We start from the raw sequence: 25,077 nt of genomic DNA, 5'->3' as shown, positions 1-25,077 counted from the left end.
CCTGCTGGCCCCGCCCGGCCCCTCCCCCCGGCGGCGGGGCGGGGGCGGGGGCGCGGCTGTTGGGCCGGACCCGACCCGCGGGCGCCGGGGCCCGCTGCCTCCGTGGCTCTGCTGCCCGTCCCGCCGGCGCTACGCGCCGATGCCTCCTTGTGAGGAGGTCGTGGCAGCACCGCAGCGCGGTGGCCTTGCCCGCCAAGCCGGGCCTTTTCCCCGCTCTCCCGAGACAGTAAGTGGCCGGCGTCGCCACAAGGAAGCCGGTTGCGCTGGCGGGCACGAAGGCCTGGACGCCGAGGGGGGACAGGCGAACACACGGGCGGGCACGGACACATTAGATGGCGCAGGGACCGCAGTGTCGGCGCTACAGGCCCCCCCCCCCCCCCGACCTGGGGGGCAAGAGAGGGCGCTCCCGGGGGCCGGGGCGAGGGGTGGGAACCGGGGAGGAGCCCCAGGGCCCCGCCCCGAGCAGCGGGTGGATTGGCGCGGAGCTTCGATTGGCGATGCCTCGGTAAAGAGGCACCGCCCTCTTCGGCGGGCGATTGGGTAGGGCTGGCGGCAGCGCGGCGGGTTGCTAGGGGCGGAGCGGGGGAGCGGGCCTGGCGCGGGAGGCGGCGCCGGCCTGGGCCTGCGCCCCGGCACCCCGCGTTGCCGCCACCACCCGCGGGGAGCAGGTGAGGACAGCCCGCCCGGGAGCGGGCGAGCCCGCCCGGGCCTTCCGCGTGGCTGCCCGGTGCGTGCGAGCCTTCTCGGTGGGCCCCGGCCCGGTCCCCGGTAGCGGCCGGCGGCGGCGCGCCCGGTCTGGCCCCGGGGGCCGCTGCCTGCCAGCAGTTTCCCACTGCTTCCTTCCCGGCCCGCCGCAGGTGCCGCTCCGGGTCTGCCCTCCCAGGCGGGCGGCAGCCGTTGCGTGTCTGTGCCGGGGGAACGAGGGGGCGGCCCCGTTACAGCCGGGGAGGTAAAGCCGTCAGCGCGGCTCCGGCGCGAAGGTTGGAAGTGTGCGTGGCATGCAGTGCCTTGGGTTTAAATTACGGCTGTCCAGCTCTTAAACCCGGGGTTCGCCACCTAGGCGCCTGGGAGTAACACCCAAGTAAGGAGGAGGGCCCGGCCCCTCCTGGCACGGGGCGGTTGTGGTCGGTTTGGTGGGGTGCGGGGTGTCGCGGAGCCGTTCTGGATGGAACTGCTGCTGAACGTGTGTGGAGGTTCACACCCCTGCTTGCACCCTGCGTTTTATCGGTGAGGAGTTGGTGGTTGCTGAAGATGTTGCATCTTAAAGTGATTTTTAAGATATATCCCCCGTGGCTATTTGGTAAGGATCCTGAGGAAGACGTAGTCTGGTTTTGTGCTTGGTGACTGCTACGTGTGCTTTGCTTTCTGATTTCCATTAATACACAAATAAGTAACTTTTTCCCTGTTTCTTGGAAGGGGGGAAGGGAGTGTTTTCCTTTCAGTGGAAGAACTAAAGCACTTTAAGGAAGAGCAATACGCTCCAAGATAATGTGTTGTGCAGCACAGAAAATCGATGTATTTTTGGACCTAATGTCAAGTACAGTGCTCTTTAATTTGTTTTAATTACGTTAGTAGTGCCGTTACAGAAGCAATTACTGTGTAGCTTTTCTTTTCCCCCTTGAAACTAAATTTTATTTTTCTAGAATCACATATATGATGTATGTGAGTTCAGAGACTTCCTTAGTTTTTTTGTCTTGCCAGAGTATAGCCAGTTGCTGAGAGATCAGCATATTTTCCTATAAAACTTACAGTTGACTTCATAATGGCATTTTTAATGTGGTAATGTGTGTGGGAACACAGCCCTGTCATACATTCAACATTTTAAAAGCAAGTTACTTGTTGCCTTAAGTATTGAAGAAACAATTCCATTTTTACCTGAAGATATGCTCTTGAAGGTTTTTTTCCATGAGCTCTGGTGTTTAAGCATGTTCAGAAATACTGAAATACACAACAGCAATGGGATACTATGACTTACAGTGGAGAGGGATGTGGAAGCATGCTAGACTAAGACTCAACCTTAAATAAAGAGAAGTTTCTCTTGAAACTTTGTGAATAATGTTTCTTCGCTTTCTTAAGGATACATAAATATCAGGATAAACTCTGAGCTAAAGGTGCTTACTAGACAGAGCAACAAGCAAAAGTCCACTGAGAAGTCATATGATTGACTTGCAGATACTATCTTTTGTGCATTCTTTGTAGGAGTGGTCAAACCTTGCCACATGAGTTGCATGCAGCTTGTTAGCATTTCAGTGTCACTTGTCAACCATGTGGATTTTCTCTGGACTGCATAGATTTTTAGTGTGGCTTCTGAGAACTTGGAAGAAAATGTTCTAGTCAGCAAAATATGCCCATAGATTCTGGGAACAGTTGTGGAAACTGGTATTTCATGAAGGAGCATGTATCAGCTGCTAAGCAGGAAGTAGACTCATACAGGGTTTTGATCCTTGGCACGAGTAGCAGTCAGCTGTCACTCGTAGGTTCCATCAGCTCCCCATGTTCCTGCTTTGTCAAACATTTCACTGTCTTGCTTAAACAAAGGGGAAGGTAGTAAGCACCTTAGCCAAGCAGGCTAGAAGTGCAGGCTTAGTGAGGCGGAGTAGAAGAAATCAGGTATGTATTGAGGCTAAAGAATATGGGCTGTGGTAAAGTATGATTCTTGGCTGTATGATGTCTTTGCTACACAGCAAGTTGGCTTAACAAGTATGGCTTCCCCTAATATAGAATGTGATTTGGGGTTGTTTGTTTGTCTTCCTTAATGTAGCTACCCTCGAAAACAAGGAAGTTTGGAGGTGTTAGATAGGACAACAAATAAACCACAGTTTGGGTTGCTTTCCTGGTAACTTGCACAAGGCTCTCTTGTAATACGGGGGGGGGAAGGAAGCAGTGTGCCATCAAACTTAATCTTTCAGTCCTGCTTTTGCTTGCAGTTCATTCCGTTTCTCATTCTGAAGTTAACCTGTCCAAACAGTGAGTATGTCTTGTGCTTTCTCAGGTGTGCTTTTCTTCAGTTTTCTTGTTAAAAGGGCTGCAGAAGTCACAGCATTGACAGTTCTTCTCTTGAGCTGAAATTATAACTTCTTTGTGAGACACATGCAGAGTCTCTATATGAAAACTTCAAGTTCCCATAAAACAGCAGCTGGAGTGTGTCATCTGACAGTGTTGTGGCTCTTTACTTAGATCAATTCATCTGGATGTTTAACTAGGAGCTCTGACTTGTTTTCTGCAGAGACACAGATCTCTTGCAAATGACTAGGCAGGGTACGTGGCTCCTAACTGGCACTCTTGACCTGTGCCAACAGCGGATGTCTGTGGTAGGTGGGTTGAATGTGCACTCTCTAGCATCTAATGAGCCCCTTCCTCTTCCATTGACTGAAGATGTTCTATTTCACCACCCTGTGCATAATGCATGTTGCTGAACTCTTTCCAGAGCACGTGAAATGGCTGCAGATGACAAACGGTCTCCGACACTGGACTCTACCAGTGATCTACCTCGTTCTCCTAGTAGTCCGTCTCATCTCACTCACTTTAAACCCCTGACTCCTGACCAGGATGAGCCTCCTTTTAAATCAGCCTACAGCTCTTTTGTAAATCTCTTCCGCTTCAGCAAAGGTAAGTGCTTGGGGGACTGTGTGTGCGTGGATTGTGCATGCTGTCTGTTTTATTGATGCTCTCTGCTGTCGCATAAACTTGTAAAAACACCTCTGAATATAGGAGCATGATGTCAAATGGCTGGCCAAATGGATGGTGAGTCAGTTAATTTGTAAGGGCTGTTGAATAAAGCAACAGAGGGTGACCTAGAGCTTTGTTGTGGGAGAAGATAGCCAGCATCTTGCAGCTAGAAATCTGTGGCTGCCCATGAAGGTCAGAGACAATCCAGTTAACAGATAGTGTGTAGCTTCTTAGCTGGGCATCTGGATTTCCTTTGCCTGTATTAGGTTTTTGGGGCTAAAAGCAGGAGTAACCTGCCAGCCTAAATGAGCAAAATGTGTGCCTATTCCTCCCATACAAGTTCTTACTGCAGACTTCCTCCACTCCTCACTTTCCTGTGCATCTTGTACCTTCAGCTGGGTGGGTGGCAGCTGAGCTGCAATAAAGCAGTGTATTTACAGGAAGTCCACCCTTAATTTGCATGGCTCAGCTGTTCCACATCAAGAGGTCTGAAGTGTTGTGAAAGTTTTGTGTATTGAAAAGTACTACTTGATTTTGGCCTTTGTGCTACATGTATAATGAAACACTTAAATTCTCAGTAGGCAAGTTCTTAACTCTGAGTTTTTTTGTTTCAAAGAAATACACTGCAAAGAGTGGTGAATGAATATACCTTCGTTTTATACAAAACCTGTGTATCTCTTTGCTGGAGATATCAAACTGGTCAGCTGTTTTTGTTTAGTCTGTTCATTATCCAGCTCTGCTAAGCATATTTCTGCAATGTTTGGACTAGGGAAAAAGGGCCAAGATAGCTTTTTGCATAAGCAAACTGATCTGTTCGGACTCTTCTTACGCAGAATGAAAAATAATTACTTGGTATGACTGCTATTAGTTTGCATAGTAGAATATTACCTGTCATTAATTTATTGAAAGTAACGTAAGATGTAGTCAATATTGGCTTCAGTTGTTTGTCTTGGACAAAGGTAGCTGGAGTCAGCAAAGTATTGTGTTGAAAGAATGGGAAAACAACCTTGAAAGAGCATGTGAAATGGGCATGTTTCTGGAATCAGTGAGAAACTGTCTGTACTCGATCCTCTGATGGAAAAGGGAGGTTTATTAAAGGCTACGGTAACTTTAATGTGACCTCAGTACTGGCTTCTAACATAACTGAAAAATGCTTTCAGGGCAGAAGCTGATAAACAAGCGTAGCTATTCCATATAGCAAGAATAATTCATGCCTGACAGTTTGTATTTCTAGTCACTTTTCATATTAAGGATATTTTGGAAGTAGCCTGAGCCTTGACAGACGAGTACTACATACTGGCCTGTGTCCATGTTTTGTATGGTACTTTTCAGACTAAAAATTTGTGTCTTTTGTTACGTATAATCATGACCTAAATGAGCTATTTATGGAAGTTTACTGCTCCTTAGTGTTGCATGCACTACTGTTTTTCTTTATCATGTCTGAACAGTTGGTTTCTTGTTTTTTTGTCAATTCCAGATGATGGCAGGCTTTCATCCCCAGCAGAGAGAGCAGAGACAGGACAGAGTGATCCACAAGCGCTGAGTGGTGGCTGGTCCAGTCCTCAGCATCCCACCAGGGCTCAGTCTCTGAGGTCACCGGTTCCCTACAAAAAACAACTCACTGGTGAGCTGCAAAGAAGATCTTCTACAACCCTGGGTAATTTCAGCTCTTTATGCTACAAGGGAATGTTGTACTAGCCAGTCTGGGATGCTTCAGATTTAGGTGGAAGGAGATGAACAAAGGTTCGTTGACTATCTAGATTAGTAGCAGAACTTGGTATCAGGCTACACGACTTCTGTTAGTGAGGTTACACTTTAATCTCAGAAGCATATCGCCTCCACTCTTCTTAGTGTTCCAGCAATTGGGGCTCTGCTGTTTCAATTACAAAACAGTCTGGAACAAAAGAGGCTGCTAAAACACATCCAATGTTTTAAAGGCTCTTGAACCTTGATCCTGAAAATTTCTGCTTTGTCTTGAGATACCTCAGTTTCTTAACAGCCACATGCAAACTATAACTTTACAGCTCAGTCTGAATGGTGGTGATGTTTGTGTCTTCAAGGTTGTTACAGATGAAGGTTTTTGCTTGTAGCTGTTTTGAGGAGAATTGAATAGGAACTTGTGTTTAAACCTTTTTAACTCCTAACCTTGGAACTATTGCCAGATGCTATACTGTATCTCTTTTAGCTGGAATGGGAATCTAATGTGATTTCAAAGGTGCAACTGTGTAATGGCTTTATGAAGATCTGGAAGAGCTAGGAAGTAGATTGCAGGGGTCCCTCTTGAGATCTGCCTGGTTACTGTTGGCAGTTTGTGATAGCCTTGAGCAAACTGCTAAACTGGGTAAAATGCTTGTGCAAGACACTATTTCCAAGAGTATGGTACCTAGTACAAACAGATCGGATCTTAAACTATGTTAATGTGTATGGGATTTTTAGAAAGATGTCTAGTCTTGGTAACCAGGCAAAACTCCAGTACAGATAACTAGCATTTTCATCTCTCTAAGTCAAATGCTGTCTTAGTTGAACACATTCATCATCTTCTTCCTTGCCCTCTAGTACTGTTTGTGCTATTCAGTTGTACCTGCCACAACAAACCAATTAAGGTCTGAGTTTTTTGTTTGTTTTGTTTTAAATCTTTTTTTCAAATGCCCCAAGTACAGCAGTGTGCTCCTGTCTGATTTGCCAATTTACTTCATTCTTCGTTACCTCTTGTAAATCACTTGGAAATTAACTGGGGATTACAGGTTAGAAACCTTTAGGTGAGGTAGGTTGTTCAGTACTCAGAAAGCAGAAATAAACTTGCTGTTTGACTTCCGCTGGGAGTAGGCAGCCAGGGAAACGAGACTTAGTCTAAGGTGTGGAGGAAGAACTGTTGCTGCATTATTGCAACTCCTTTTTGGGACCTCTTTTCATGTCCATGGGTTTGGATGAAAGTATGCTTAGAAAAAGGAGATGATGAATCAGCCTGGAAAGAAGTAAAGTTAGACCAAGTAGGATTTGCTGGCTTTTTGAAGAGATTTCTGTGGTACTGGGTGCTGAGTGGCTTGACTCACTGCAGAGTATCTTCTGCCAGATAACCTCAGTGCTGTAACAAACATGAACTCTGTGTAATGCACGTAAAAGCGTAGCAGATTGGTGAGGAGGTTTCAGGGGAGTTTTTCAAGTCATCTCGCTGTATTTGAAGAGGGGAAAAATACTTGCATCATCCCTCTCCAAAAATCAGGCATTGCTTTTTTTGAAGCAAACTTTAGAAAAGAAATTGTCATGCTTTCATTTGTCTTAAAAGGTGCTGAATAATTAGGTCTTTGAGGATTTTTGAACATGAAGCAGGAGAGAATTTTACTTCTGCTATTGCAGCTGATGCTGGGCTGCACAAATAATCTTGGAAATTATTCTCGTATCTGAAGAATTAAAAGTATGAAAAGAAGTGATGTGATTTACAGAAACACCTAGATGGGTAGGTCAGTTCCCTCAGTTCAGTGACGGTGAGATGTCTAATCTCCTTGAGTTTCCTTGCAACCTTGTATCTGTAGGCCTGTAAATGTATCTCTAGTCCTTGCAATTACACAGTTCATAACAACTGCAAGCCTAGGCTGGAAACGTCTTAAATCCTTCGCACAGGTCTCTCTAGCCTACTTGAGTTTAAATAACATGCCAAGCTTAAGTAAACTGAAAGGAATAAATAAATAACAGGCTTCTGGTGGCTCTAAACAGTGATGGAATGAAATTGCTCCTGAAGATGCTGACTGCCACCCCTCATCTGTCAATTAATTTGCACTCTATGCAGCAGATATTCTCAGTGCTCAGGGACCACGCTGGCTGACAACTACAAGCACTGAACAATGTGGAGGGATGGTGGCTTTTGTAGGAAACTGTCTAGCATCAAATATGTAGGATTTCAGTTGTGTGTTTCCCTTCAGGATGGCTTATGTAAAAATGTTCTAATAGCACCTTACCAGCTTTTGTGAAGGTAGGAGAAGCAGCTGCATGTCTTGCTTATGTCAGAGATGCTTTGTGGGTTGTATGGCTGAAGAACCAGTGATAAGACTGCACTGACTTCTGTGGCCTCCCTCTTGGGTAATCTGTTGCATCCTCATGTGCCGGTGTAGGGTTCTGGGAAGCTGGTGTCACTTCTACAGAGAAGGTGGGCCCAGCTGGTTGTGTTGGACTGCATATATCTGTGTGTGCTGTCATCTGAGTGCTTTCAAGGTGCTGGATTGAACCAAAATAGGCTTGTACTGAGATAATGTCACAGCCTGCATATCCAGTTTAAGGAGAACTATAAATGCTGACTGATTGGAGAGGGAACATTGGTAGTAAAAGCACTTCTAGCTTGTTAGGCTGTCACGCAGGGTAATGCTGTTAATATTAGACAGTTTTAGAAGACTGGCAATAATAGGGAATGGCAAAGGAGCTTAGTAGGAGTAAGGAAAGGCCAATGATCATATGAGGGGGAAGAAGGCCTGAGGAAAGTGTCTAATGGTTACTGGGAATCATAAAGAACATGACTTAACTACCAGAGCACCTTTTATATTGGAAAAGGTTTTGGAAGATGAAAATGCATGTTGTAAAATTAAGTCAAGGACTGCATTCATACTTTTCATGTCAGTACTTTGTATGGCAGTGACTTGAGGAAGATGCAGTGTTTGAACTGTGATAGTGAACTTGAATATGAAATTATATGCTTTGGTAGCAAATAACTAGAAAGCAGTTCATGTTGATTTGTATTAGCAAAACTGTGGTATCCTTGGTGGGGGTATTTGTTTATTGTTGAAACTATGTGAAGCTCTCTGTTGTACCTCTTGTGTTAGTATATGGTTGGCTCTCTTCCTGTAAACTGAAACTAGCAGTTAAGTTGCACCAAAGTAGTTCTTGCAGTGTTTTTGACTTGTGATTCACTGTAAAATGAATGCTAAAATACATAGGGTTATGAAAAAAACTCTGCAAAAATATATTTTGGTGATTCAGTAATTGAGGATGCATAACAATTGCATGACTTACTGAGCAAATCTTTCTGTGGCCTGAAGTCAGAAGAGTGTACCGATTAGGTAATTATAGCTGGAATGCTACTGCAGGTTCCTTCCCAGTGATCATAGTTCAGGTGGGTAAAAAAAGTAGTAAAAAAGAGGAGAAAAACATACAGTATTTCAGAGGATATGTAGGTTTTGCCAAGGCTCAACAGCCATGAATACATATAGGAAGGATGAGGGTTACTGTGACTTTTTTTTTTAAGCTGTAGGAGTTAATTTTTATTTTAAGAAGGAAAAATGGGTTAAGAATAAGTCCAATTGGAAATCTAGATGGGGTTCCTTTGGTATATTGGGGTTTTGCTCAGTGAACATATATATGGGAAGGGAATGGATAGGAAGAACACAATTGCTGCATAAACTGGTAGTCTTGAAAAGATGTGTTCCACGCTCATGTTGGTGTGTTACATTGAAGGGCTGAGATGCATCTGGCTTTTGTGTGTTAAATGCAAAATGATATCAAGTGAAAAATGACTGTCTTGTATGAGTAACTAGGGAGGAAGAGTAGATGGGTGAAGATATGGTAGAGTTGTGGACTGAGAAAGTATAAGGACTCTATATATCAAAACTGTGAGGAAGCTGGCTTCCCTTGCAGAAAGTTGTTTTGTGCTGGTTGGACAAGCAAAAGTTTGTGGAGCTGATCTGGTTTGCATGACAGATGAAATAACATTTAAATAAAGTTTAATTTTATTTTTAAAAGACTAATTTATTGTGTATAATTTTAATTATTTTAATTGTGGATGGGAGGGATGGGGTTTGTTTTGTGGGATTTGTTTTTCGTTTGTGTTTGTTTTGTGTGTTGTTTTTTGTTCTGGTTTTGTTTTGTTTTTTTTTTTTTTTTTACCTTTAGTAGCATATACTGAGTTTGCTGCTTCAGGAGCACTAAAAAAGCTTACCACTACTTAGATGTGTAAGTGTGGTCAACTCTGGGCATCAAATCAAAAGAAGATATGAAATCTCTTCAGAAGTGCAACTGATGGCAGTTGGGATGATGATGTGGGCAAAGCAAGAAAAATACTCCTATAGTTTCTATGTTTGTGTAAGGGAACATGAGTTTTGCAGATTTAATGGTGAAATAGTAGGAAATACAGTTACAGTGCTGGAAACATACACATCCGTAAATTGTGCGTGCATTAACTGAGAAAATGATTGTGCTACTTACAGTAATGGAATTTGGATCAGAAGTAAGAGTTAACCCAAGATTGATACCTGTGAATTCTTTTATAAGGATAGTGTTTTAGATACACTGTGTTCTGTACTGCAGGAACAACTTTTTACATTCTTTCTATACAGTATGTTTTCTCCCAGAAAGGGAGAAATCACGATTGAAAAAGAAAAGAGCCAATTGAATTTTGATCTGAGAATCAGCATCTCTAGTATAAATATGTTAGCCATATGCTCCCACTGCTGATGACATGGTTTTTCTAGTGTAGATTATATTCCTTTTGACATTGTTTTATGTAAAACAGAAAAGGGCATTTAACTAACAAGAGAACCAGCATGGAGTTACTTGTGGCATTTTCACAGTGTTGTGTATGTTTATGCTTTGGGAACCACTTGCCTGACAAGATTTGTAGCTAGTTAGGCAGGAGGCCTGACAGTAATTTTTTGAACTGGAAGCAACATTCCTGGAAAGGAGATACTCTTGAATTAAAAAGTTGCAGTAGGAAAGTCCAGAAAGTAAATGCAGTGTAGATCTTGTGATAGAAGTAGGAGGAGCCAAAGGTTTCTATGGTATTATTAATGCTTTCTAGAAATACTAAACTCCCTATAATCACCTTAAAATACTCAACTTGTTACTGTCCAAAAGTATACTTCTTTGATTTAAAAAAAAAAAAAATTCCAAGTGACTAGCCACAGAACTGGGTTTAAGCACTCTAAAATCTTTTTAAAATCACCTCCTGTTGTGGATTCTTTCCTGTGTATAGATCAGTAAGCAGCTATATGTGGGCTGATTAACTAAAAATATCTACTAAGAACCTGAAGAGGAGGCATGGAATTCCTCATTTAGAATCGCATTACTCTAAGAGTTCTGAACTCCCGCACACAAAGGAGTAGCCTAGTTGTTACTGCACAGCAACAGTTAACACGCTTCTGCTAGTGCTGTCAGCTTTCCTGCTGACATCAGATGTCTAAAGCAGTAAACAGAAAGCAGCCATGTCTGTTCTTCCTGTACCAGGGGGAATCAAAATAAATTGCTAGTCAGATGAAGAGCAGCGAAGCTGGTAAGAAACTTTAAACTAATCAGAAAAGTCGTTGATGTAGAAGAGTGATTCTGGAAAAGTTTAAATGTTCCCATAAATACAGCACTGTGTTTGCAGATCTTTCTGAAGAGAATGATCCTATTTGTAACTCGTACAGCAATGCTTCAAAGTAATCTAGAATTTTATAGGAAAGAAATTAACTGTGTTACCTTTTTATTCAGAAGTCTCTGCTATAGTTAATCAAGAATGACTGTACAAGTTCTCAACAACTTGACTTTTTTCTTAGAAAGTAGCAAAATAAAAAACCCCTCAAAAATGTGAACTTCTGGAAGTATTTTATTCTGAGTTTCTCTTTTTAACAGAAACTGAGAAATTGAGTGCTGAGACTTGCTGTAGTCATTTATAAATAAGTTCTGGTTAAGGCATTGACTCATACCAGCCCTAGAACGAATGTGAATATTGTTGCAGTTATTTTGCTAGTATTAATATCCTAGAGGGCGTTCTAAAATGAGATGTCAGTGCTTTCTAAAAGACTAATACAAGGTTCGTATAGTAGGTTGAAAATGACTTATTTAAAAGATGTTTTAATTCTCTGCAAACTTAAATCAGTTCTTGTAAACACAGAGGGTGGTATTTAAAATGTCGGTTAAAGCAAGCTATCTGGCATCGGAGGCTGCTTTTGAGGGGGAAGAGTGCAAGGGCAAAGAGTGATACAAGCTGTAACTTTGTAAAGTGCATACATATGTGAACATTTCTCCCTCTAATGGGGTTTTGTGTTGTGAATGTTGGTGCATCATGGAAGAAATAAATACTATTTTCCCTTTCCTTCTAGACAATCGAAGGAAAGTAGAACCACCCCTTGGAGGTCATGATCCTCGAACAGCAGTTCAGTTAAGAAGCCTCAGCACCGTTTTAAAGCGTCTCAAAGAAATCATGGAGGGGAAGAGCCAGGTAATTCTTCTGAGGGATTTATAGGCCAAACCATCTAGAAATTGAACTGTTCACTGGGCTTCTCTGAACTTCATTTTTAGATATATCATGGGAGTTTTCAGATGTTTGAAGGATGAGTGAATAAACTCAAAAATCGTGTGAGTGCAGGGGAAACAATTTCAGTTCATGCTGCCTTTTTACATGCCAAACATCTGTCATATTGTGAGAGCGAAACATTGCTGTTGCTCAGCTTTTTGAACTCAGACCAAATGTGCTTATTTTAGACTCCTTCCCACTTCTGTATTATCTATTCTAAATTAGCTGATGGTTTTCTCCTTTGGGGGCTAATCATGGACAGGTAAAACACATTGACTGTCTCAAATAGTAATGAGAATTCTGAGGATGAATTAAATTTGCTACTTACTGTAGTAATGATTGGTCAGCAATATTTGCTTGAAAGGCTTGTCCTGTTAATCAATTTTGATTCAGCTGAATAAGGGTCTGGCGGTTACTACTGACTTGCTAACTTCACCTCCCTCTGCCATGTTGGACCATGCCTTTAAGAGGAGAGTCTAGCTGAGAAAAGAAGCCACAACTATTTTTGAGGGGTGATATAAATAGCTGTGCCTGGTGGCAAGACACAGGCAAAAGTACATTTAATTAAACCGAATGAAGAAGAAAAAAGCTTTTGGCTTGGTAGGTTTTATAGGTAGACTTTGAATAAATTCACTCAGCTTCAAGTGCTATTTTGCTTGTAAGAATAACTTTGCTTTGGTAGAAAGGGTGATACTAGAGGGTGAAACAAAAGCCTTTCATTGCAGTAAGTAGGGCACTGAGTGTGTCACCTACTAATATTTCAGTTTGTGGCAGCTTCTGGAGGCCCTGGATATTTTCAGACATCTTTGAATCTATTGGAGAAGTGCTCAAACAGACAGGATGCAGCATAAATGAATATGTTGAGATCTTTCTCTGAAAGCAGTATGTTAGCTGTCAGCATGCTGAGTTCTGTACAAATGATAATGCATCACTGCCTTTGACTGCAGCCATGTCTTGCTTGAGTCACTCCAGGCAACAATTTCTTCCTACTATGGAATTGGTCTATCTCTACAGGAGACCACTTTACTGTTGAAGAAAGCATGTGTCAGATCCTGGAAGGTGCCTCTACTACTAACTGGGGACAGGCTTCTGTTGTGAACCCTTCCTTGTAGGCTGTTTTTGTCATGCGTGTTGGCTCTGACTTCAGCAAAGCAGAGATCTGTAAGGTTTCACCAGCCATGGCTGGATTTCTAAACACTCAGTCATGTGCAAGTGGGGCAGAGGCACTGCTGCTTGGAACAGCCTCTCTGTGTGGTAGAATCAGGGACTTGGCATATCATGTAAAGCCCCAGAAAAAACTGTTAATCGGCATCCCCTGCAGCTTTGCAGCAGTTTCATGGCAAAGCTCTTCACTGCATCTTTCCCTGCTGGAAGCTTAGTGTTTGTTTTAAATATTTCTAGACTCTCTTGAACACTAGACTACCTTGAGCAGTCTTTGACCTCTTTCTGTATGAGTTTTCTTAGGTGAGGGCAGCATGAAATTGTCTTGTTGATCATAACTGTTTTGGTTTCAAAATTGGTCATCAGCTATGTCGAACTTCACTTGTGAACATCTAAAAATAGACCCCATTTCAGGGTATGAGTTTTTTTGGTTATGTGAAAATCAGAGTATGGATCACCTTCTTTCTCTGTGGTTATTTTCTTCTCAGGTTGTTTTGAGAAAATTCTTAGAGCACATTCTCTTCCTAAGAAAAACCCAAACTATTCAGTCCCTTTGAAAAGGCTTTTTGCCAGAACTGAAATCTAGCAAAGAGTGTTTCACAGTTAGAGCTGTCATGTGACCTTTAGCAGTTGTCTCCATCCATGGTAGTTGTAGCTGGTGTGCTCAGAATCATAATTGAGAGATCTGTCTTGCTCTGTTTATAACTACAACACAAAGTGAAAGTTTTAACTCTTTGTTTTCAAGTCTTAAGACACAAATTCCTGTGGCTGCACCCATGCTGTAAGTCAGTATATGTCGTTATCTCCTGAATGTGTATCCCAGTTGTCTTCATACAGCAGTTGACCTGGAGTTTTGAAACAATGTCTATCTGGGACACAGGCTTTTACAACTGTTTACTGAGGTTCTGAAGAATTTGATCATATAACAGAACTTTCTACATGTATCTATAATACTTTCAAAGTACATTCCAGTATTAGCTGTTGAAATGATCTTTCTGCATTGATAATTCCTGGTAAATTGATTTACCCCTGGATAACAGCTTCAATTACTGTATGGGGTTTGTTTTTTATGTTTTTAAACTGTGCTAGTTGAAAGCCTGTCATGTGCTAGGGGCTAATGAAAGAGAAGAGCAATCAGTACTTCATATATTTGCTTCTTCTTGACCTTTATTTACAGCTCATGGTAGTTTTTATCTGCTTTGCTTCTATCTTGGATCAAGAAGGCAAAGGCTTACTAGATTTATTCTCGCAGTTAAGAACTCTTTCAGCCTTCTGGCTCCCTATAAAATCACATGAAAAATCCTTTCTCTGCATGTGTGCGCTTATACATGAGTGTGCATAGGCACACGTATACAAATATATGACATTGTCCTTTTCATGTGTCCAGTCTATGAAGCAATCATGAATCTAAACATGCTTTTTTATTTACAAAAAAAGAAAAAAATTGTCTTTGTTGCCTTCCCTTGTAGGACAGTGACTTGAAGCAGTACTGGATGCCTGACAGCCAGTGCAAAGAATGCTATGACTGCAGCGAGAAATTCACCACCTTCCGGCGGAGGCACCACTGTCGGCTTTGTGGGCAGATCTTCTGTAGTCGATGCTGCAATCAGGAAATCCCTGGAAAATTCATGGGCTACACAGGTAAAATTTATCCACTGAGAAGCAAAACATTCTGTGTGTCCTCAGTTCTGTTTAGACTACTGCATTTCAGATTCTGGCATCTGCTAGAGAATTTGATACAGGTCTTTAGTGGGCTTAGAAATAAGCAAAAAGTATCACAGGACCTAATTCTATCAATTCTTTGTGCACAATGGTGGATCATGCCATGTCTGCTTATTTTTACCAACACTGTGTCCGTGATGACAAAACAAATATGGCCACTGTTGAGTAAGGATGTTCACTATAAAAAGTGTGCTCTTAGCAATACTAGTTTTAAAATATAATGAGCCACATGTTCTAATTGAGGGTGAGGAAAACTCTTTCAAATACTAATTACCAAACTAGACATCTCCTGATGGAGGTCACGATTTCCAGACATCAGATGGTATGTCATACCTGACTGGCTGTTGTTGTACCATGATTTCAGTGTGCACATGTGCTCTCTCTCTCCTCATCCCCCAACCTGTCTCTCTCTTACCCACCATGTGTTATGCATCATTTGACTTGGAGAAATTTCCTGAGTATATAATTGTCTGGGGCTTTGCTCTTTAAGGGAATAGGAGAACTAGACTTAAACATGCAAAGAGGTTTTGAAACAGGAAATCCTTCTTTTCTTTACCACTACACACCTCTGATCCTGTAGGAACAGAGTACTATTTGTTCCCGTTTACTTACCCTCTCTGGTTCCCCTTTCCATAGGGGATCTCCGAGCCTGCACTTACTGCCGCAAAATAGCCTTAAGCTATGCACACTCCACAGACAGTAACTCCATTGGAGAAGACTTAAATGCTCTGTCAGATTCTGCATGTTCTATATCAGTGCTGGATCCTGGCGAGCCACGTACACCAGTCGGGAGCCGTAAAGCTAGCCGCAACATCTTCCTGGAGGAGGATCTGACCTGGCAAAGGTAAGGTGAAAGGCTTCATGCTGAGCTCCAGAATCTTAACTGAATTTTCAGGCTGACAGCTGCCTAGGCAAAACCAGGTGGTTTCTATTTAGGGAACTTAGCAGTATATCTCCTGTAAAAAGAATCTAATCCTGTGCTTGCTTCTAATATTCTTTTCTTCAGGTTGAAATGTACAACCTTTTCTAGTGGAGTTCTAAATTGTTTGCAGTTGTTTCTTTAATTTATTGAATCAGTGATTCTATATCAGTGACAGAACAGGTTTTCGATTCAGAGTTTAAAAAGGCAAAACCAAAACCCATTCCTTCTAACCACTGATTGAGAGGCAAGTCAGTGTAACACTGATGCTTTACCTGTCTGGTTTTGGATTGGGCAAGAGAATGTAAGAGATGCTGTCTGTGTAAATAAGAGAGAAATGATGAAAGTAACCACCTCTTTCAACTGAAGTGTATTTGAAAGGGCAGCTATAAAGCTTCTCTGATCTCTTGTCATAGTGTGTTTCTTCTTACTGCTCTTGAATGAGGGGATCTTTAGTTTTAGAAGATGAAAAAGAGAACACTGTACTTTTTTCTCAAGTGGTATGCAAGTTAATTTCTGAGGACCTTGATTTAATTTAACATGGGGGGAGGAAGAAATAATCAGATGTGGTGTTTGTGTTCATTTCCCTAAAAGCAGAAGAACATGAGGGTGTGAAACTATTGCGGAGGTCTTGGATCAGAGCCTTTCTTTAACTGAGGGATAGTGTTAGTGACACATGCCTGCCTCAGCAGATCTACTGGTTCTGATACTATTAAGAGAACCCTCAAAAACAACTGTCTTCAGAAAATGCTCTGACTCTTGCTTTACACGGTGCTTTTTGCTGTATGGTGCTCCTATATGGAAGCAACTAAATAATCAGCTTTAGGCCTAAATAAAGGAAAGTACTTCTGGTTTAATGTTATGGTCATCTAAAGCAGTAATGTTGCAATGCTTAGGATAAATACTACCAAATTTTGAATTAGGAATAAGTATGTGTGCTCGGTTGGAATGCTTCTCTTCAGGTGTACAAAATAATACAAGGTATTATTAGTTCTGTCTTCTCATGTGTTATTAGCATCTCTATTATGGCAATTCAACAGCTTGTAGACATGAACATATAAACAAAGTATTTATACCTTTATTTTGGGCAGCTTGTAGCACTCGAGAAAAATACTGTCTCTACTTGAAAGACTGGTAATTCTTTCTATACTAGAATGTTTAGGCTTGTTGGGAGATGCTGAGCAAACATGGGCTGCTTTTGTGTGTGAGAGAGGGAGAGATTGAGATTAGGTAGTTTATTGTTGCTTTAGGAGGATAAAAATTTTTTTTCAGTGCTTATTGCTCCTAAAATGTAAAATTTTGCAGTGGGCTACAGTGCTTTTTTTAATACTGCATTTGGTAAGTTCCTGATTGACCTTCAGAGGTTTAAACTCAAGACATTCAACTTAAACAGCACCACAGTGGAAAGTGGCAACTCACAGCTTCCTAATGGAAGCAAAGTTTTTTTTCTGGTGTGTGGCTTCTCTGTGACAAGTAGTTTGCTTCAGAAGAAAACGTGGGAGTTTTCCCAAGATACAAAATAATGTATCTGAGATAAGGCTCTTGCATCTCCTGCTGTCATATGTTGCAAAACAGTGAGAAAAGCATTTATGGGAGTGGTGCTGTATTTACTTGTCTGACATTGCTCTGCTCTTTGAGCTATTGGAACATGGAGGCTTTAACTAACTTGAAGGGCTGTGTCCTTTAAAAGTGAGGGCGTGGTGTACTCTGGGCAAGTACAGCTACTCAGGCAAAGTTGTATTGTGCACGTTTTCTCATGAAGAGCATTTATCGTGCTAGTAACATGTCTGCATCTCAAAGCACAAACAGTATGGCCGTATCGGTTGGAGTGTAGTGGCTTATATCTGATACAGTTTTGCCAGGGGAAGAGAGTGGGAAGGCAGGATAGTACAAGAAGTGGAAAGAGGCTGTATTGTCCAAGACTTGAGTCTAAAGGGAGAAGACTTGAGCACTGTCCTCCAGATGTCATTTGCCCACAGATGGGGAAAGATTTCCCTATTCCCTCATTGATTTAACAATCATGGGTGTGAATGAGAGGTAACATAATTCACTGTGTTTTAATTCCAGCTGTTCTAACACTGCTGCATATGGCAAATTTCTCAAATATCTGTAACATGATCCTTTTTTCCTTGCAGTCTGATTCACCCAGACTCTTCAACTACCACACTGACTGCACGCCTTGGGTCTGTCCAGGAGGATGCAGGAAAGTCGCCAGCTAGGAACAGGTAAACTAATCATATCTGAGTATTTTCTGTTCTAGTTGCATTCCTAGCACGTTCTTCACTGTAAAGCCTGTGTTTTGGGACTTGTTTTTACTGAGCATGCTGTTTCATGTCTAAAATGGGACACCCTGTTACCCATATGTAGTGGTAAGGGAGCTTACCATTACATTACCAGCTCTGAGCTGGACCTGGCAGGCCCAAACTGCTCATTCAAGGTAAATTTTAATTCTTTGGCTATTCATGTCCTCACCATAGTACTTACCTGTCTGGAATTATGTTTGAGAAGTAACGATGAGGTATAGCCTATTTCTGTCAAAATTCTGAACCTGTGGAAACAAAGCTATTAGCTTTGGGCTAAGCAGTGCTAGCCTTTTGTTATTCTCAAAGCAGCTGTAGATGTTTCTTTGAGGCAAGCTTGACCATTCCTCTTTTTAGATGAGATGAAACAAAAAGGATGCAGGTTGAGTGCATTTAGGTGAAGGTAACAGAAGTTACTTAGTATTATTTGTTTTGCCTGTGGCTGGAGGTTTTGTATGTTTTTTTTCTCAAACTGGTTATTTATGGGTGAAAAAAAAAACAGCACAACAGTTAACTGTTGCAAGCAGAGGTATTTGAACTTCTCCTTTGCAGGCCCTTGTAAGGGATAGAGATTTTCATTGCAAAATCTACTCCCCTATTTTTAGAAATACAAGAAATACAATAAAGTTCCTGATGTAATTGGTGATGATAAAGACACAGATATAAAATGTGACTGTTCTAACTCTGGCTTAATGCTCTTTTACACTAATTAAAAATCCCTGCTGCTTACAGGTAGGTGGCATAGTTAAAGTAGCTGTTGCAAAACAACTGGGAGGAGTGCTTAATGATGAACTTCAAAGTTTTGTCTTCCACGTGAGAATGCTTTCTGTTAAGCTGCATAACTCTGCCAGTTCAAACTTTAACTTGAGAGCATCTGAACAGCAGAAGACTGGCAGAGTTTTAGCCTGCCTTGAACACCTGACTATGACAGAGTTTTTGCTTATCACCCTTAGATGTAGATGCATGTAGTGCCAACATAGTTTCCTTGCTTCTGCGTAAATGACTAGAAAGGACCTAACTAAACCCCTTTATCAGCCCAGGATTCCTCCTCAAGAGACAAAGGAGGAAAAAGCAGTCATTTTGAGACTATTGCACCTTCAGTGCCTACGTCCTTGCAGTACAAAAGCTGCAATAGGGTGGGATTGCTATTTCATGCCTGGGCTCAGCCACGTCATTCACTGAGAATTCTTTGGAATAATTATAGAGTCTCTGTTAGCCAGTTAGCAAGCTCTGTGAAGTTATCTGAGTTTCATTTCAAAAACTAGAGACTGGCAACTGTTCTCATCACTGAGACTGCTACAAGCCTCTTGAGTCAGTTCAGCATTGGCTTTTTAAGCTTCCCTGTTGCTGTATGCAGAAGCGTTTTTCATCCTCATTCCTTAAGAGTGCTGTTAGCACAGATAGCTTATGCTGTATCCTTTTTGCTGCTGCATGATGAGAAGTACCACTCTGGTTATTCAGAGGCTTAATCTAGTTGTGGGATATTGGAGCAGAGGGTATCTGGAACTTGTATTTGCACTTGTAGCTTTGCAAGCATTATTGCAAAATGGTGTGTTTCTACTGGAGCATATAGCCAAGATTTCCTAACAGCTGGGCTGAGACCAGGTGGATGCTTCATATCACAGTATAAGGAAAATTGCCAGCTGGAGTGACCCCTAGCTTCAGCAGATGGTTTAGCCATGCTGGGGAACAGGCCCTCGAGCTCGCAGACTCAGCAAGCTGTCATCCATATATTTCAGAGAGCTGAGGAGAAGGAATTTTAAATGGGTCAAGGCGAGGGGGAGTCTCAGTGCACTGTTACAGGGATCCTGGTGTTGTTGGCCCTTGCTGGCATATGACTTGCCTCCAAATCTCTGGAGCTTCTAATTACCCAGCATCCCATCTCTTTGTCAGTCTATTCAAATGCAGACATATATGAATTTCTGTGCCTGAACTGAGTTCTAACTGCTTCCTACGAAGAACTGTACAAGGGTTTAACTTAGATGTTCCAAAGCAATACACTTGCTTCCTAGGGATCCTTTCTTCTGCTTTGATGGGGGAGGAAACTTTAAGCGGTAAGTCTGTACTGAGGAGAGTGAACAATATCACAGACTTAAGTTCCTTTTTAGCATGCTACAAGATCAATGGCTGCTCTGATAAAGCACTGCGCAATGAACACTTACACTTCAGCTTTTTTTCTTCCACTGCAGATCAGCCAGCATCACCAACCTGTCACTGGATCGGTCAGGTTCACCAATGGTGCCTGCCTATGAGACATCTGTCAGCCCCCAGGCCAGTCGCACACATATGAAGGCAGAGACCAGCGAGGATGAGCGCAAAATCCTTCTGGTACCTTTCAGACTTCTGTTTGTCTTGCTCTTTGAAGGCAGTGAAATTTGTCTTTCTCACATCATGCAGGAGTATCTTCCTGCCTTTAAAGATTCTTGTCTGAGCACTCTTACCTGGACCGCTCCTCCAGGTGGTGCAGGGATGGAGAATATTGATGCTGCTTTGGACACTTCTGTCTTCCTGAAACAAATCAGAGTTTCATGTGGTGTTTGCATAAAGGTGTTTACAGTTTTAGTCTTGGGAAGTGTGTTATGCAGTGTGAAGTTGGGGTATGGTGGCTCCTTGGGAGTTAAATCTGTTACGGTTGTAGCTGTAATACAGTGACCTGATTCTGTATTTCTCCAAGTTCAGATTTTCCCTTTCATAGGCTACGTAATTGGAAAGTTTAAATGGCTGCTTCAAAATGGTTACACAATGATGAATGAGTTCAAGCTGTAACAGCTTATTGGGCTAAAACATAACTTGGCCCCTCCTCTGTTTAAAGAATAAACACAACATTTTGTAAAAGGTTGTAGTGACGTACTTGTTCAAAGAAAAATCAATGTGCAACAGTGTTTTGTGTAATCCTATTATCCCCTTCCCACAGAGGCAGTGTTGTAGGTGACCGTTACTATACAATGTTCAGTAGAAAACAGTGTTTCTTTTCTTTGTGGGACGGGATGTGCTTCCAACAAACGGGGGGTGGGGGGGTGGGCGCACAAAAGATGCAGAGAAGGGAAGGGAATTTTTTTCACCCATTAAAAGATTCAAGATTGCTCCCCATTGCCAATTCAAAATCAGGAAGGCTAATTTCTGTGTTGTCAGGTATTTGCCTGCTGTCAGCAAAATGCATACAAGTATTCCTGAGGGTGCGGAAACACTCTAGTTCCTGTTCAGTTGCACAACTCCTTTCCAGTGTGCTCTGTAAATGTATAACCACGTGGGGGAGAAACATTTTTAAGGCACATCTTTATACCACCCAGCCCTGTGGTATAAATGCAGTGGTATAGATGCAGTGTCAATTAATGTTAGGATTATCTGTGAATTCCCACTGTTTGTTTAATGCCCTTAGCATGTAGATCTGACTTTGTAACAGGAGTCAGCTTAATATTTAAAGCTCAACATACTCCATTCTGAAGACCAATGAACTTTGGTCATGAAATAAAAGTTAGGGGTGGGGATGCATGCACAGTGGAGTAAGCACATACTTCTGTGAACTAGAGGTCAAAATGCTTGAGTTGAAAGGATTTGCTGTTTGCCAGTTTGTCCAGTTTACTGACTTTACCATGTGAGTACAAGGCAGGTGAAATGTGGAATCGCCAATAGCATCAAATCTTGTGATGCTATGACATATTCTGTTACTGATCCATTTGACTCTATACCTGGTATGGAAGTGAAGCTGCTGATGTTGGTTTTAGGGTAATACCTAGGACAGCCACTGCTGGAAATAGAAAGCCAGTCTGGTAGCAGAAGTGAAGCAAAACTCTGGGATGTCAGGGCACCCTTGGGAAAGTGTAATAATATGGGTCTGGCAGTTAACTGGAAAGCTGAAACCAGTTAAGATTTAATTAAAGCTTTTTTTTTACATTTTATTCTGTTACAAAAAAATAGAATGAATGAGGCACTTGAGAAAGTGATCTGCAATGTCTCTTCTCCACCCCTTCGGGTGCTCTGTTGCTCTCTCAAAATAATGCAGGGTCCCAGTTTTGACTCTGCAGCAATGAATTGTGCTGTGCCAAGCCAGAGTGCATACGGGAAAGCAAATGGGGCCAGGTGCAGAGAGACAGCTCTGTTTGGATGGACCATAGCCTACACAAGAGTTGGTGCACATGCTTAACAGGCCTGAAGATAAGTTCAAGGTACAGGCTGAAGAGTTCAAGTGGTGAGAGGAAAAGATCTACAGATTTTCAAATGATTAACTGAGTTGGGAGTACCCTCCTTTTTTGCCTAGTGGACAAACCTAGCAGTGTCTAAAAAAGGTTTGATACTGGACAACAGAAAAGGAATCCTCAAGAAAAAATGGTATCCCAGAACTTGAACGTAGCAGCGTGCATTGCTGTGTCAAGTCCTTACTTTACATCTGGGCTTGATAATGGACTAGTATGCTTCACAAAGCCTAAGTTGAGCACAGATTATATAGAAAAAGCCTCTTCCAAAGGATGAGTTTTCATTGTCCTCTGCATTTACATGTACCACCTGAATTTGAGAATAGGATGCAGAGGGCAGTAGTGAGGACAGTACAAAATCTTGCCACATTAAAAGTAAAGCCTCCTTAACTCTGACAGTATCCACTTTGTTTCTTCCTTGTTCTCATCTTTATATAAAAGAAGGGATATAAGAAGCAGATTGCATGTCTGTTTGCTGTTTCTGTTTGCACCTTCACATAGGTTGTGCAGAATGGCTTAGATTTTATGCCTATTTGTGGAGGGCTCTTGATCTGCAGGCTGATCTGAATGCCCAGTTTGATGCCCTTGAAATGTGTGCTAAAGTCAGACTAGTAAGTAACTTCTACATCTTCCTGTCCAGGACTCAGTCCAGCTGAAAGATCTGTGGAAGAAAATATGCCATCATAACAGTGGGATGGAATTTCAAGACCATCGCTACTGGCTGCGGACACATCCCAACTGCATTGTGGGAAAAGAGCTGGTCAACTGGCTCATCAGAAATGGGCACATAACCACAAGGTAACCCTGATGCTTTAGGACTCCCCTAGAGGGCAGGTTGTGAGTTTTAGCTGGTATAGGGTACCTTAAACTGCAGGGATAGACTCCTTTGAAGGGAGATTAGAAAGAAAATTCAGATCCCTTCTTTTCTGCCTACCGAAGTGGGTAGAGCTCTGACTCCATGTGGCCCAAAACAACAGGGCACAGAGGGCTCTCTGTTTTGGGAGCCAGCGTGGGAGGCAGCTTATGGGACAAGCATCACTCAAACAGTTGGAGAGTAGTGATCATATTACAAATACTGTCCAAAAATATTCACTGATACTCCAAAGGGCAAGTCTGCCCCCTGGGATCAGAGATCACTAATAGTGGTTGATAGCTACATTTTTGGTGGGGCTTGCAGGCTCTTAACCTTCTGAGTATAAAGAATCTGGTGTATTTAACTATGTGAGAGGAGGATAAAGCTGAGATGGTTCTTAAGTGTACAGCAGCAGTCTTCACTCAGCAGGGATGCTCAGTATGTACAACTCAAGCTAACAGTATTGAAGGAGCACAAAGTGTCTTAATCATCTGTTGGACACTTCAGCTGAGTTTAGAGACCTGACAGTCTCTTCATCTAGCGCCATATTTGAACCAGTACACTCTGCTGCCTCTCCATAATTTTTATGGTTAAACATGGCAATGGGATACTGATGAGTCAAATAGTGCATAGCAAATGACTCTTTCCTTTTGTAGCATGCTTGTGCCATAAACTATGTGTGTTTAGAGATGGTTTTCTAAGTCTAGTTCTATTCTTATACCTCTAGGGTCCAGGCCATTGCAATAGGGCAAGCATTGGTTGATGGACGCTGGCTGGAATGTGTCAGTCATCATGATCAGCTCTTCAGAGATGAGTATGCTCTCTACAGACCATTACAGGTAAAAGGAGTAGGAAAGCTATGGTTCTTGCTGGGTTTGACTGCTGACTAGGATATTTTCTAATCCTATTCTCAGCAGCAGGGGTATGTTTTCTAAATCAGCTCTCCTGTAGAGAATTGAGGTCCAGCCCTTTTTCATTAGTGGTTTAAAGCCTGAGGGAGCTGCATTTACTCAGAATGCTTTGGGCTTGTCCTCTGTGGAGGATGAGTTATTACACGTAGTGTTGCCTAAAGTGGAGAATAAGGGCCTCTAATCTAGGCCAATGCCTCTCATGGTGGACATCTTCCACAGAGGACTTGGAATGGCACAGTCTCTCCTTGTAGCAGCTGTGCTGTTATGTGCAGAATCTAGAATCTGTGTGCAATTACTGGTGACTGACATAATGGTGGTCTTCTGTTTCAAAATTCCTTCTTTAAAAACTTCCAAAGAACGGATATTTTAGATATACAGTATTGGATTGTATTGGTAACCTTATGATCTCCAGTGATGGCAGTAATAATCAGTACCTTAGCCACATGATGCAAGATTGGGAGGGGGTCTTTGTCATGCCTCCTCAATCGGACTGGCTAGCTGAGGTGGAGGCAGTGACCAGAGATGCTAACCTACTGTATTTCATTGCAATAAAACTTGCTGAGGGGTAAGAGCAGTCACTGGCCTGAGTGATTGGATTGTATTTTTAACTTGAATGAGGTATCTTTTGTAACCTCTCTGTTATCTGAAAGCATTTGGTTGAAATTTCTATGTTCTGCAGCTTCCCACAATAAAGGATGGCTCAGCTGTCCTATGGACCTCAGTCAGAAAGCTTGCAGCCATTAGCATCGCATCTTGTACATGTCAGCTCTTGACCACAGTCACTTGGTCTTCCATTTAGATTGCTCTGGGCTTCATCTGGCATCTCAGCTAGTTAACTGCACTGTCTCAGTTGGCTAGTAAAAGCTTGCCCTTAACTTGCAAGTGCTTGTGGATCCCTGTTTGTAACTATTTGTAAGGGGCTTATGTTATTCAAGGTTTAAAGCCAATTCTTGTTCTCATCAGCTGGAAGCACTGTCTGATCTCATTTTTTCTGGATAAGAATCAGGAGAAACAGTGTTGACTCTCTTGCTGTACTCACTGTAGCCAAAGGAATGATAGAACTTACTCTTGAGGTGTCTGGAGGCATTAGTA

General features: G+C 42.2%; 1 protein-coding gene across 6 annotated transcripts in view; it reads left to right on the top strand.

The window, feature by feature from the left end:
• The first annotated feature begins 41 nt into the window (after positions 1-41).
• Positions 42-25,077, top strand: part of PIKFYVE (phosphoinositide kinase, FYVE-type zinc finger containing) — a 77,715-nt gene continuing 52,679 nt past the window's right edge. For 2 of the 6 annotated variants that reach the window (XR_006164580.1, XR_006164581.1), the window contains exons 1-10: positions 1,251-1,300; positions 3,428-3,609; positions 5,147-5,326; positions 11,733-11,851; positions 14,557-14,728; positions 15,446-15,653; positions 17,864-17,953; positions 20,218-20,356; positions 22,862-23,019; positions 23,802-23,913. Coding sequence is in view for 4 of the 6 variants with exons in the window: in XM_042784410.1 (XP_042640344.1) it covers positions 3,438-3,609; positions 5,147-5,326; positions 11,733-11,851; positions 14,557-14,728; positions 15,446-15,653; positions 17,864-17,953; positions 20,218-20,356; positions 22,862-23,019; positions 23,802-23,913 (1,350 nt within the window). In the remaining 2 variants the exon portion in view is untranslated. Of the gene's footprint in view, positions 227-553; positions 669-1,241; positions 1,341-3,427; positions 3,610-5,146; positions 5,327-10,835; positions 10,922-11,732; positions 11,852-14,556; positions 14,729-15,445; positions 15,654-17,863; positions 17,954-20,217; positions 20,357-22,861; positions 23,020-23,801; positions 23,914-25,077 lie in introns of those variants that run through there. The other 4 variants (XM_042784410.1, XM_042784411.1, XM_042784408.1 and 1 more) reach the window with 4 other exon arrangements.

Source organism: Tyto alba, unplaced genomic scaffold (genome assembly GCF_018691265.1).
Source record: "Tyto alba isolate M040663 unplaced genomic scaffold, T.alba_DEE_v4.0 Super-Scaffold_7, whole genome shotgun sequence".
Classification (NCBI taxonomy): Eukaryota; Metazoa; Chordata; class Aves; order Strigiformes; family Tytonidae; genus Tyto; species Tyto alba.
Note: the sequence above shows the minus strand (reverse complement) of the source record. Positions and strands in the feature narration are given on the sequence as shown.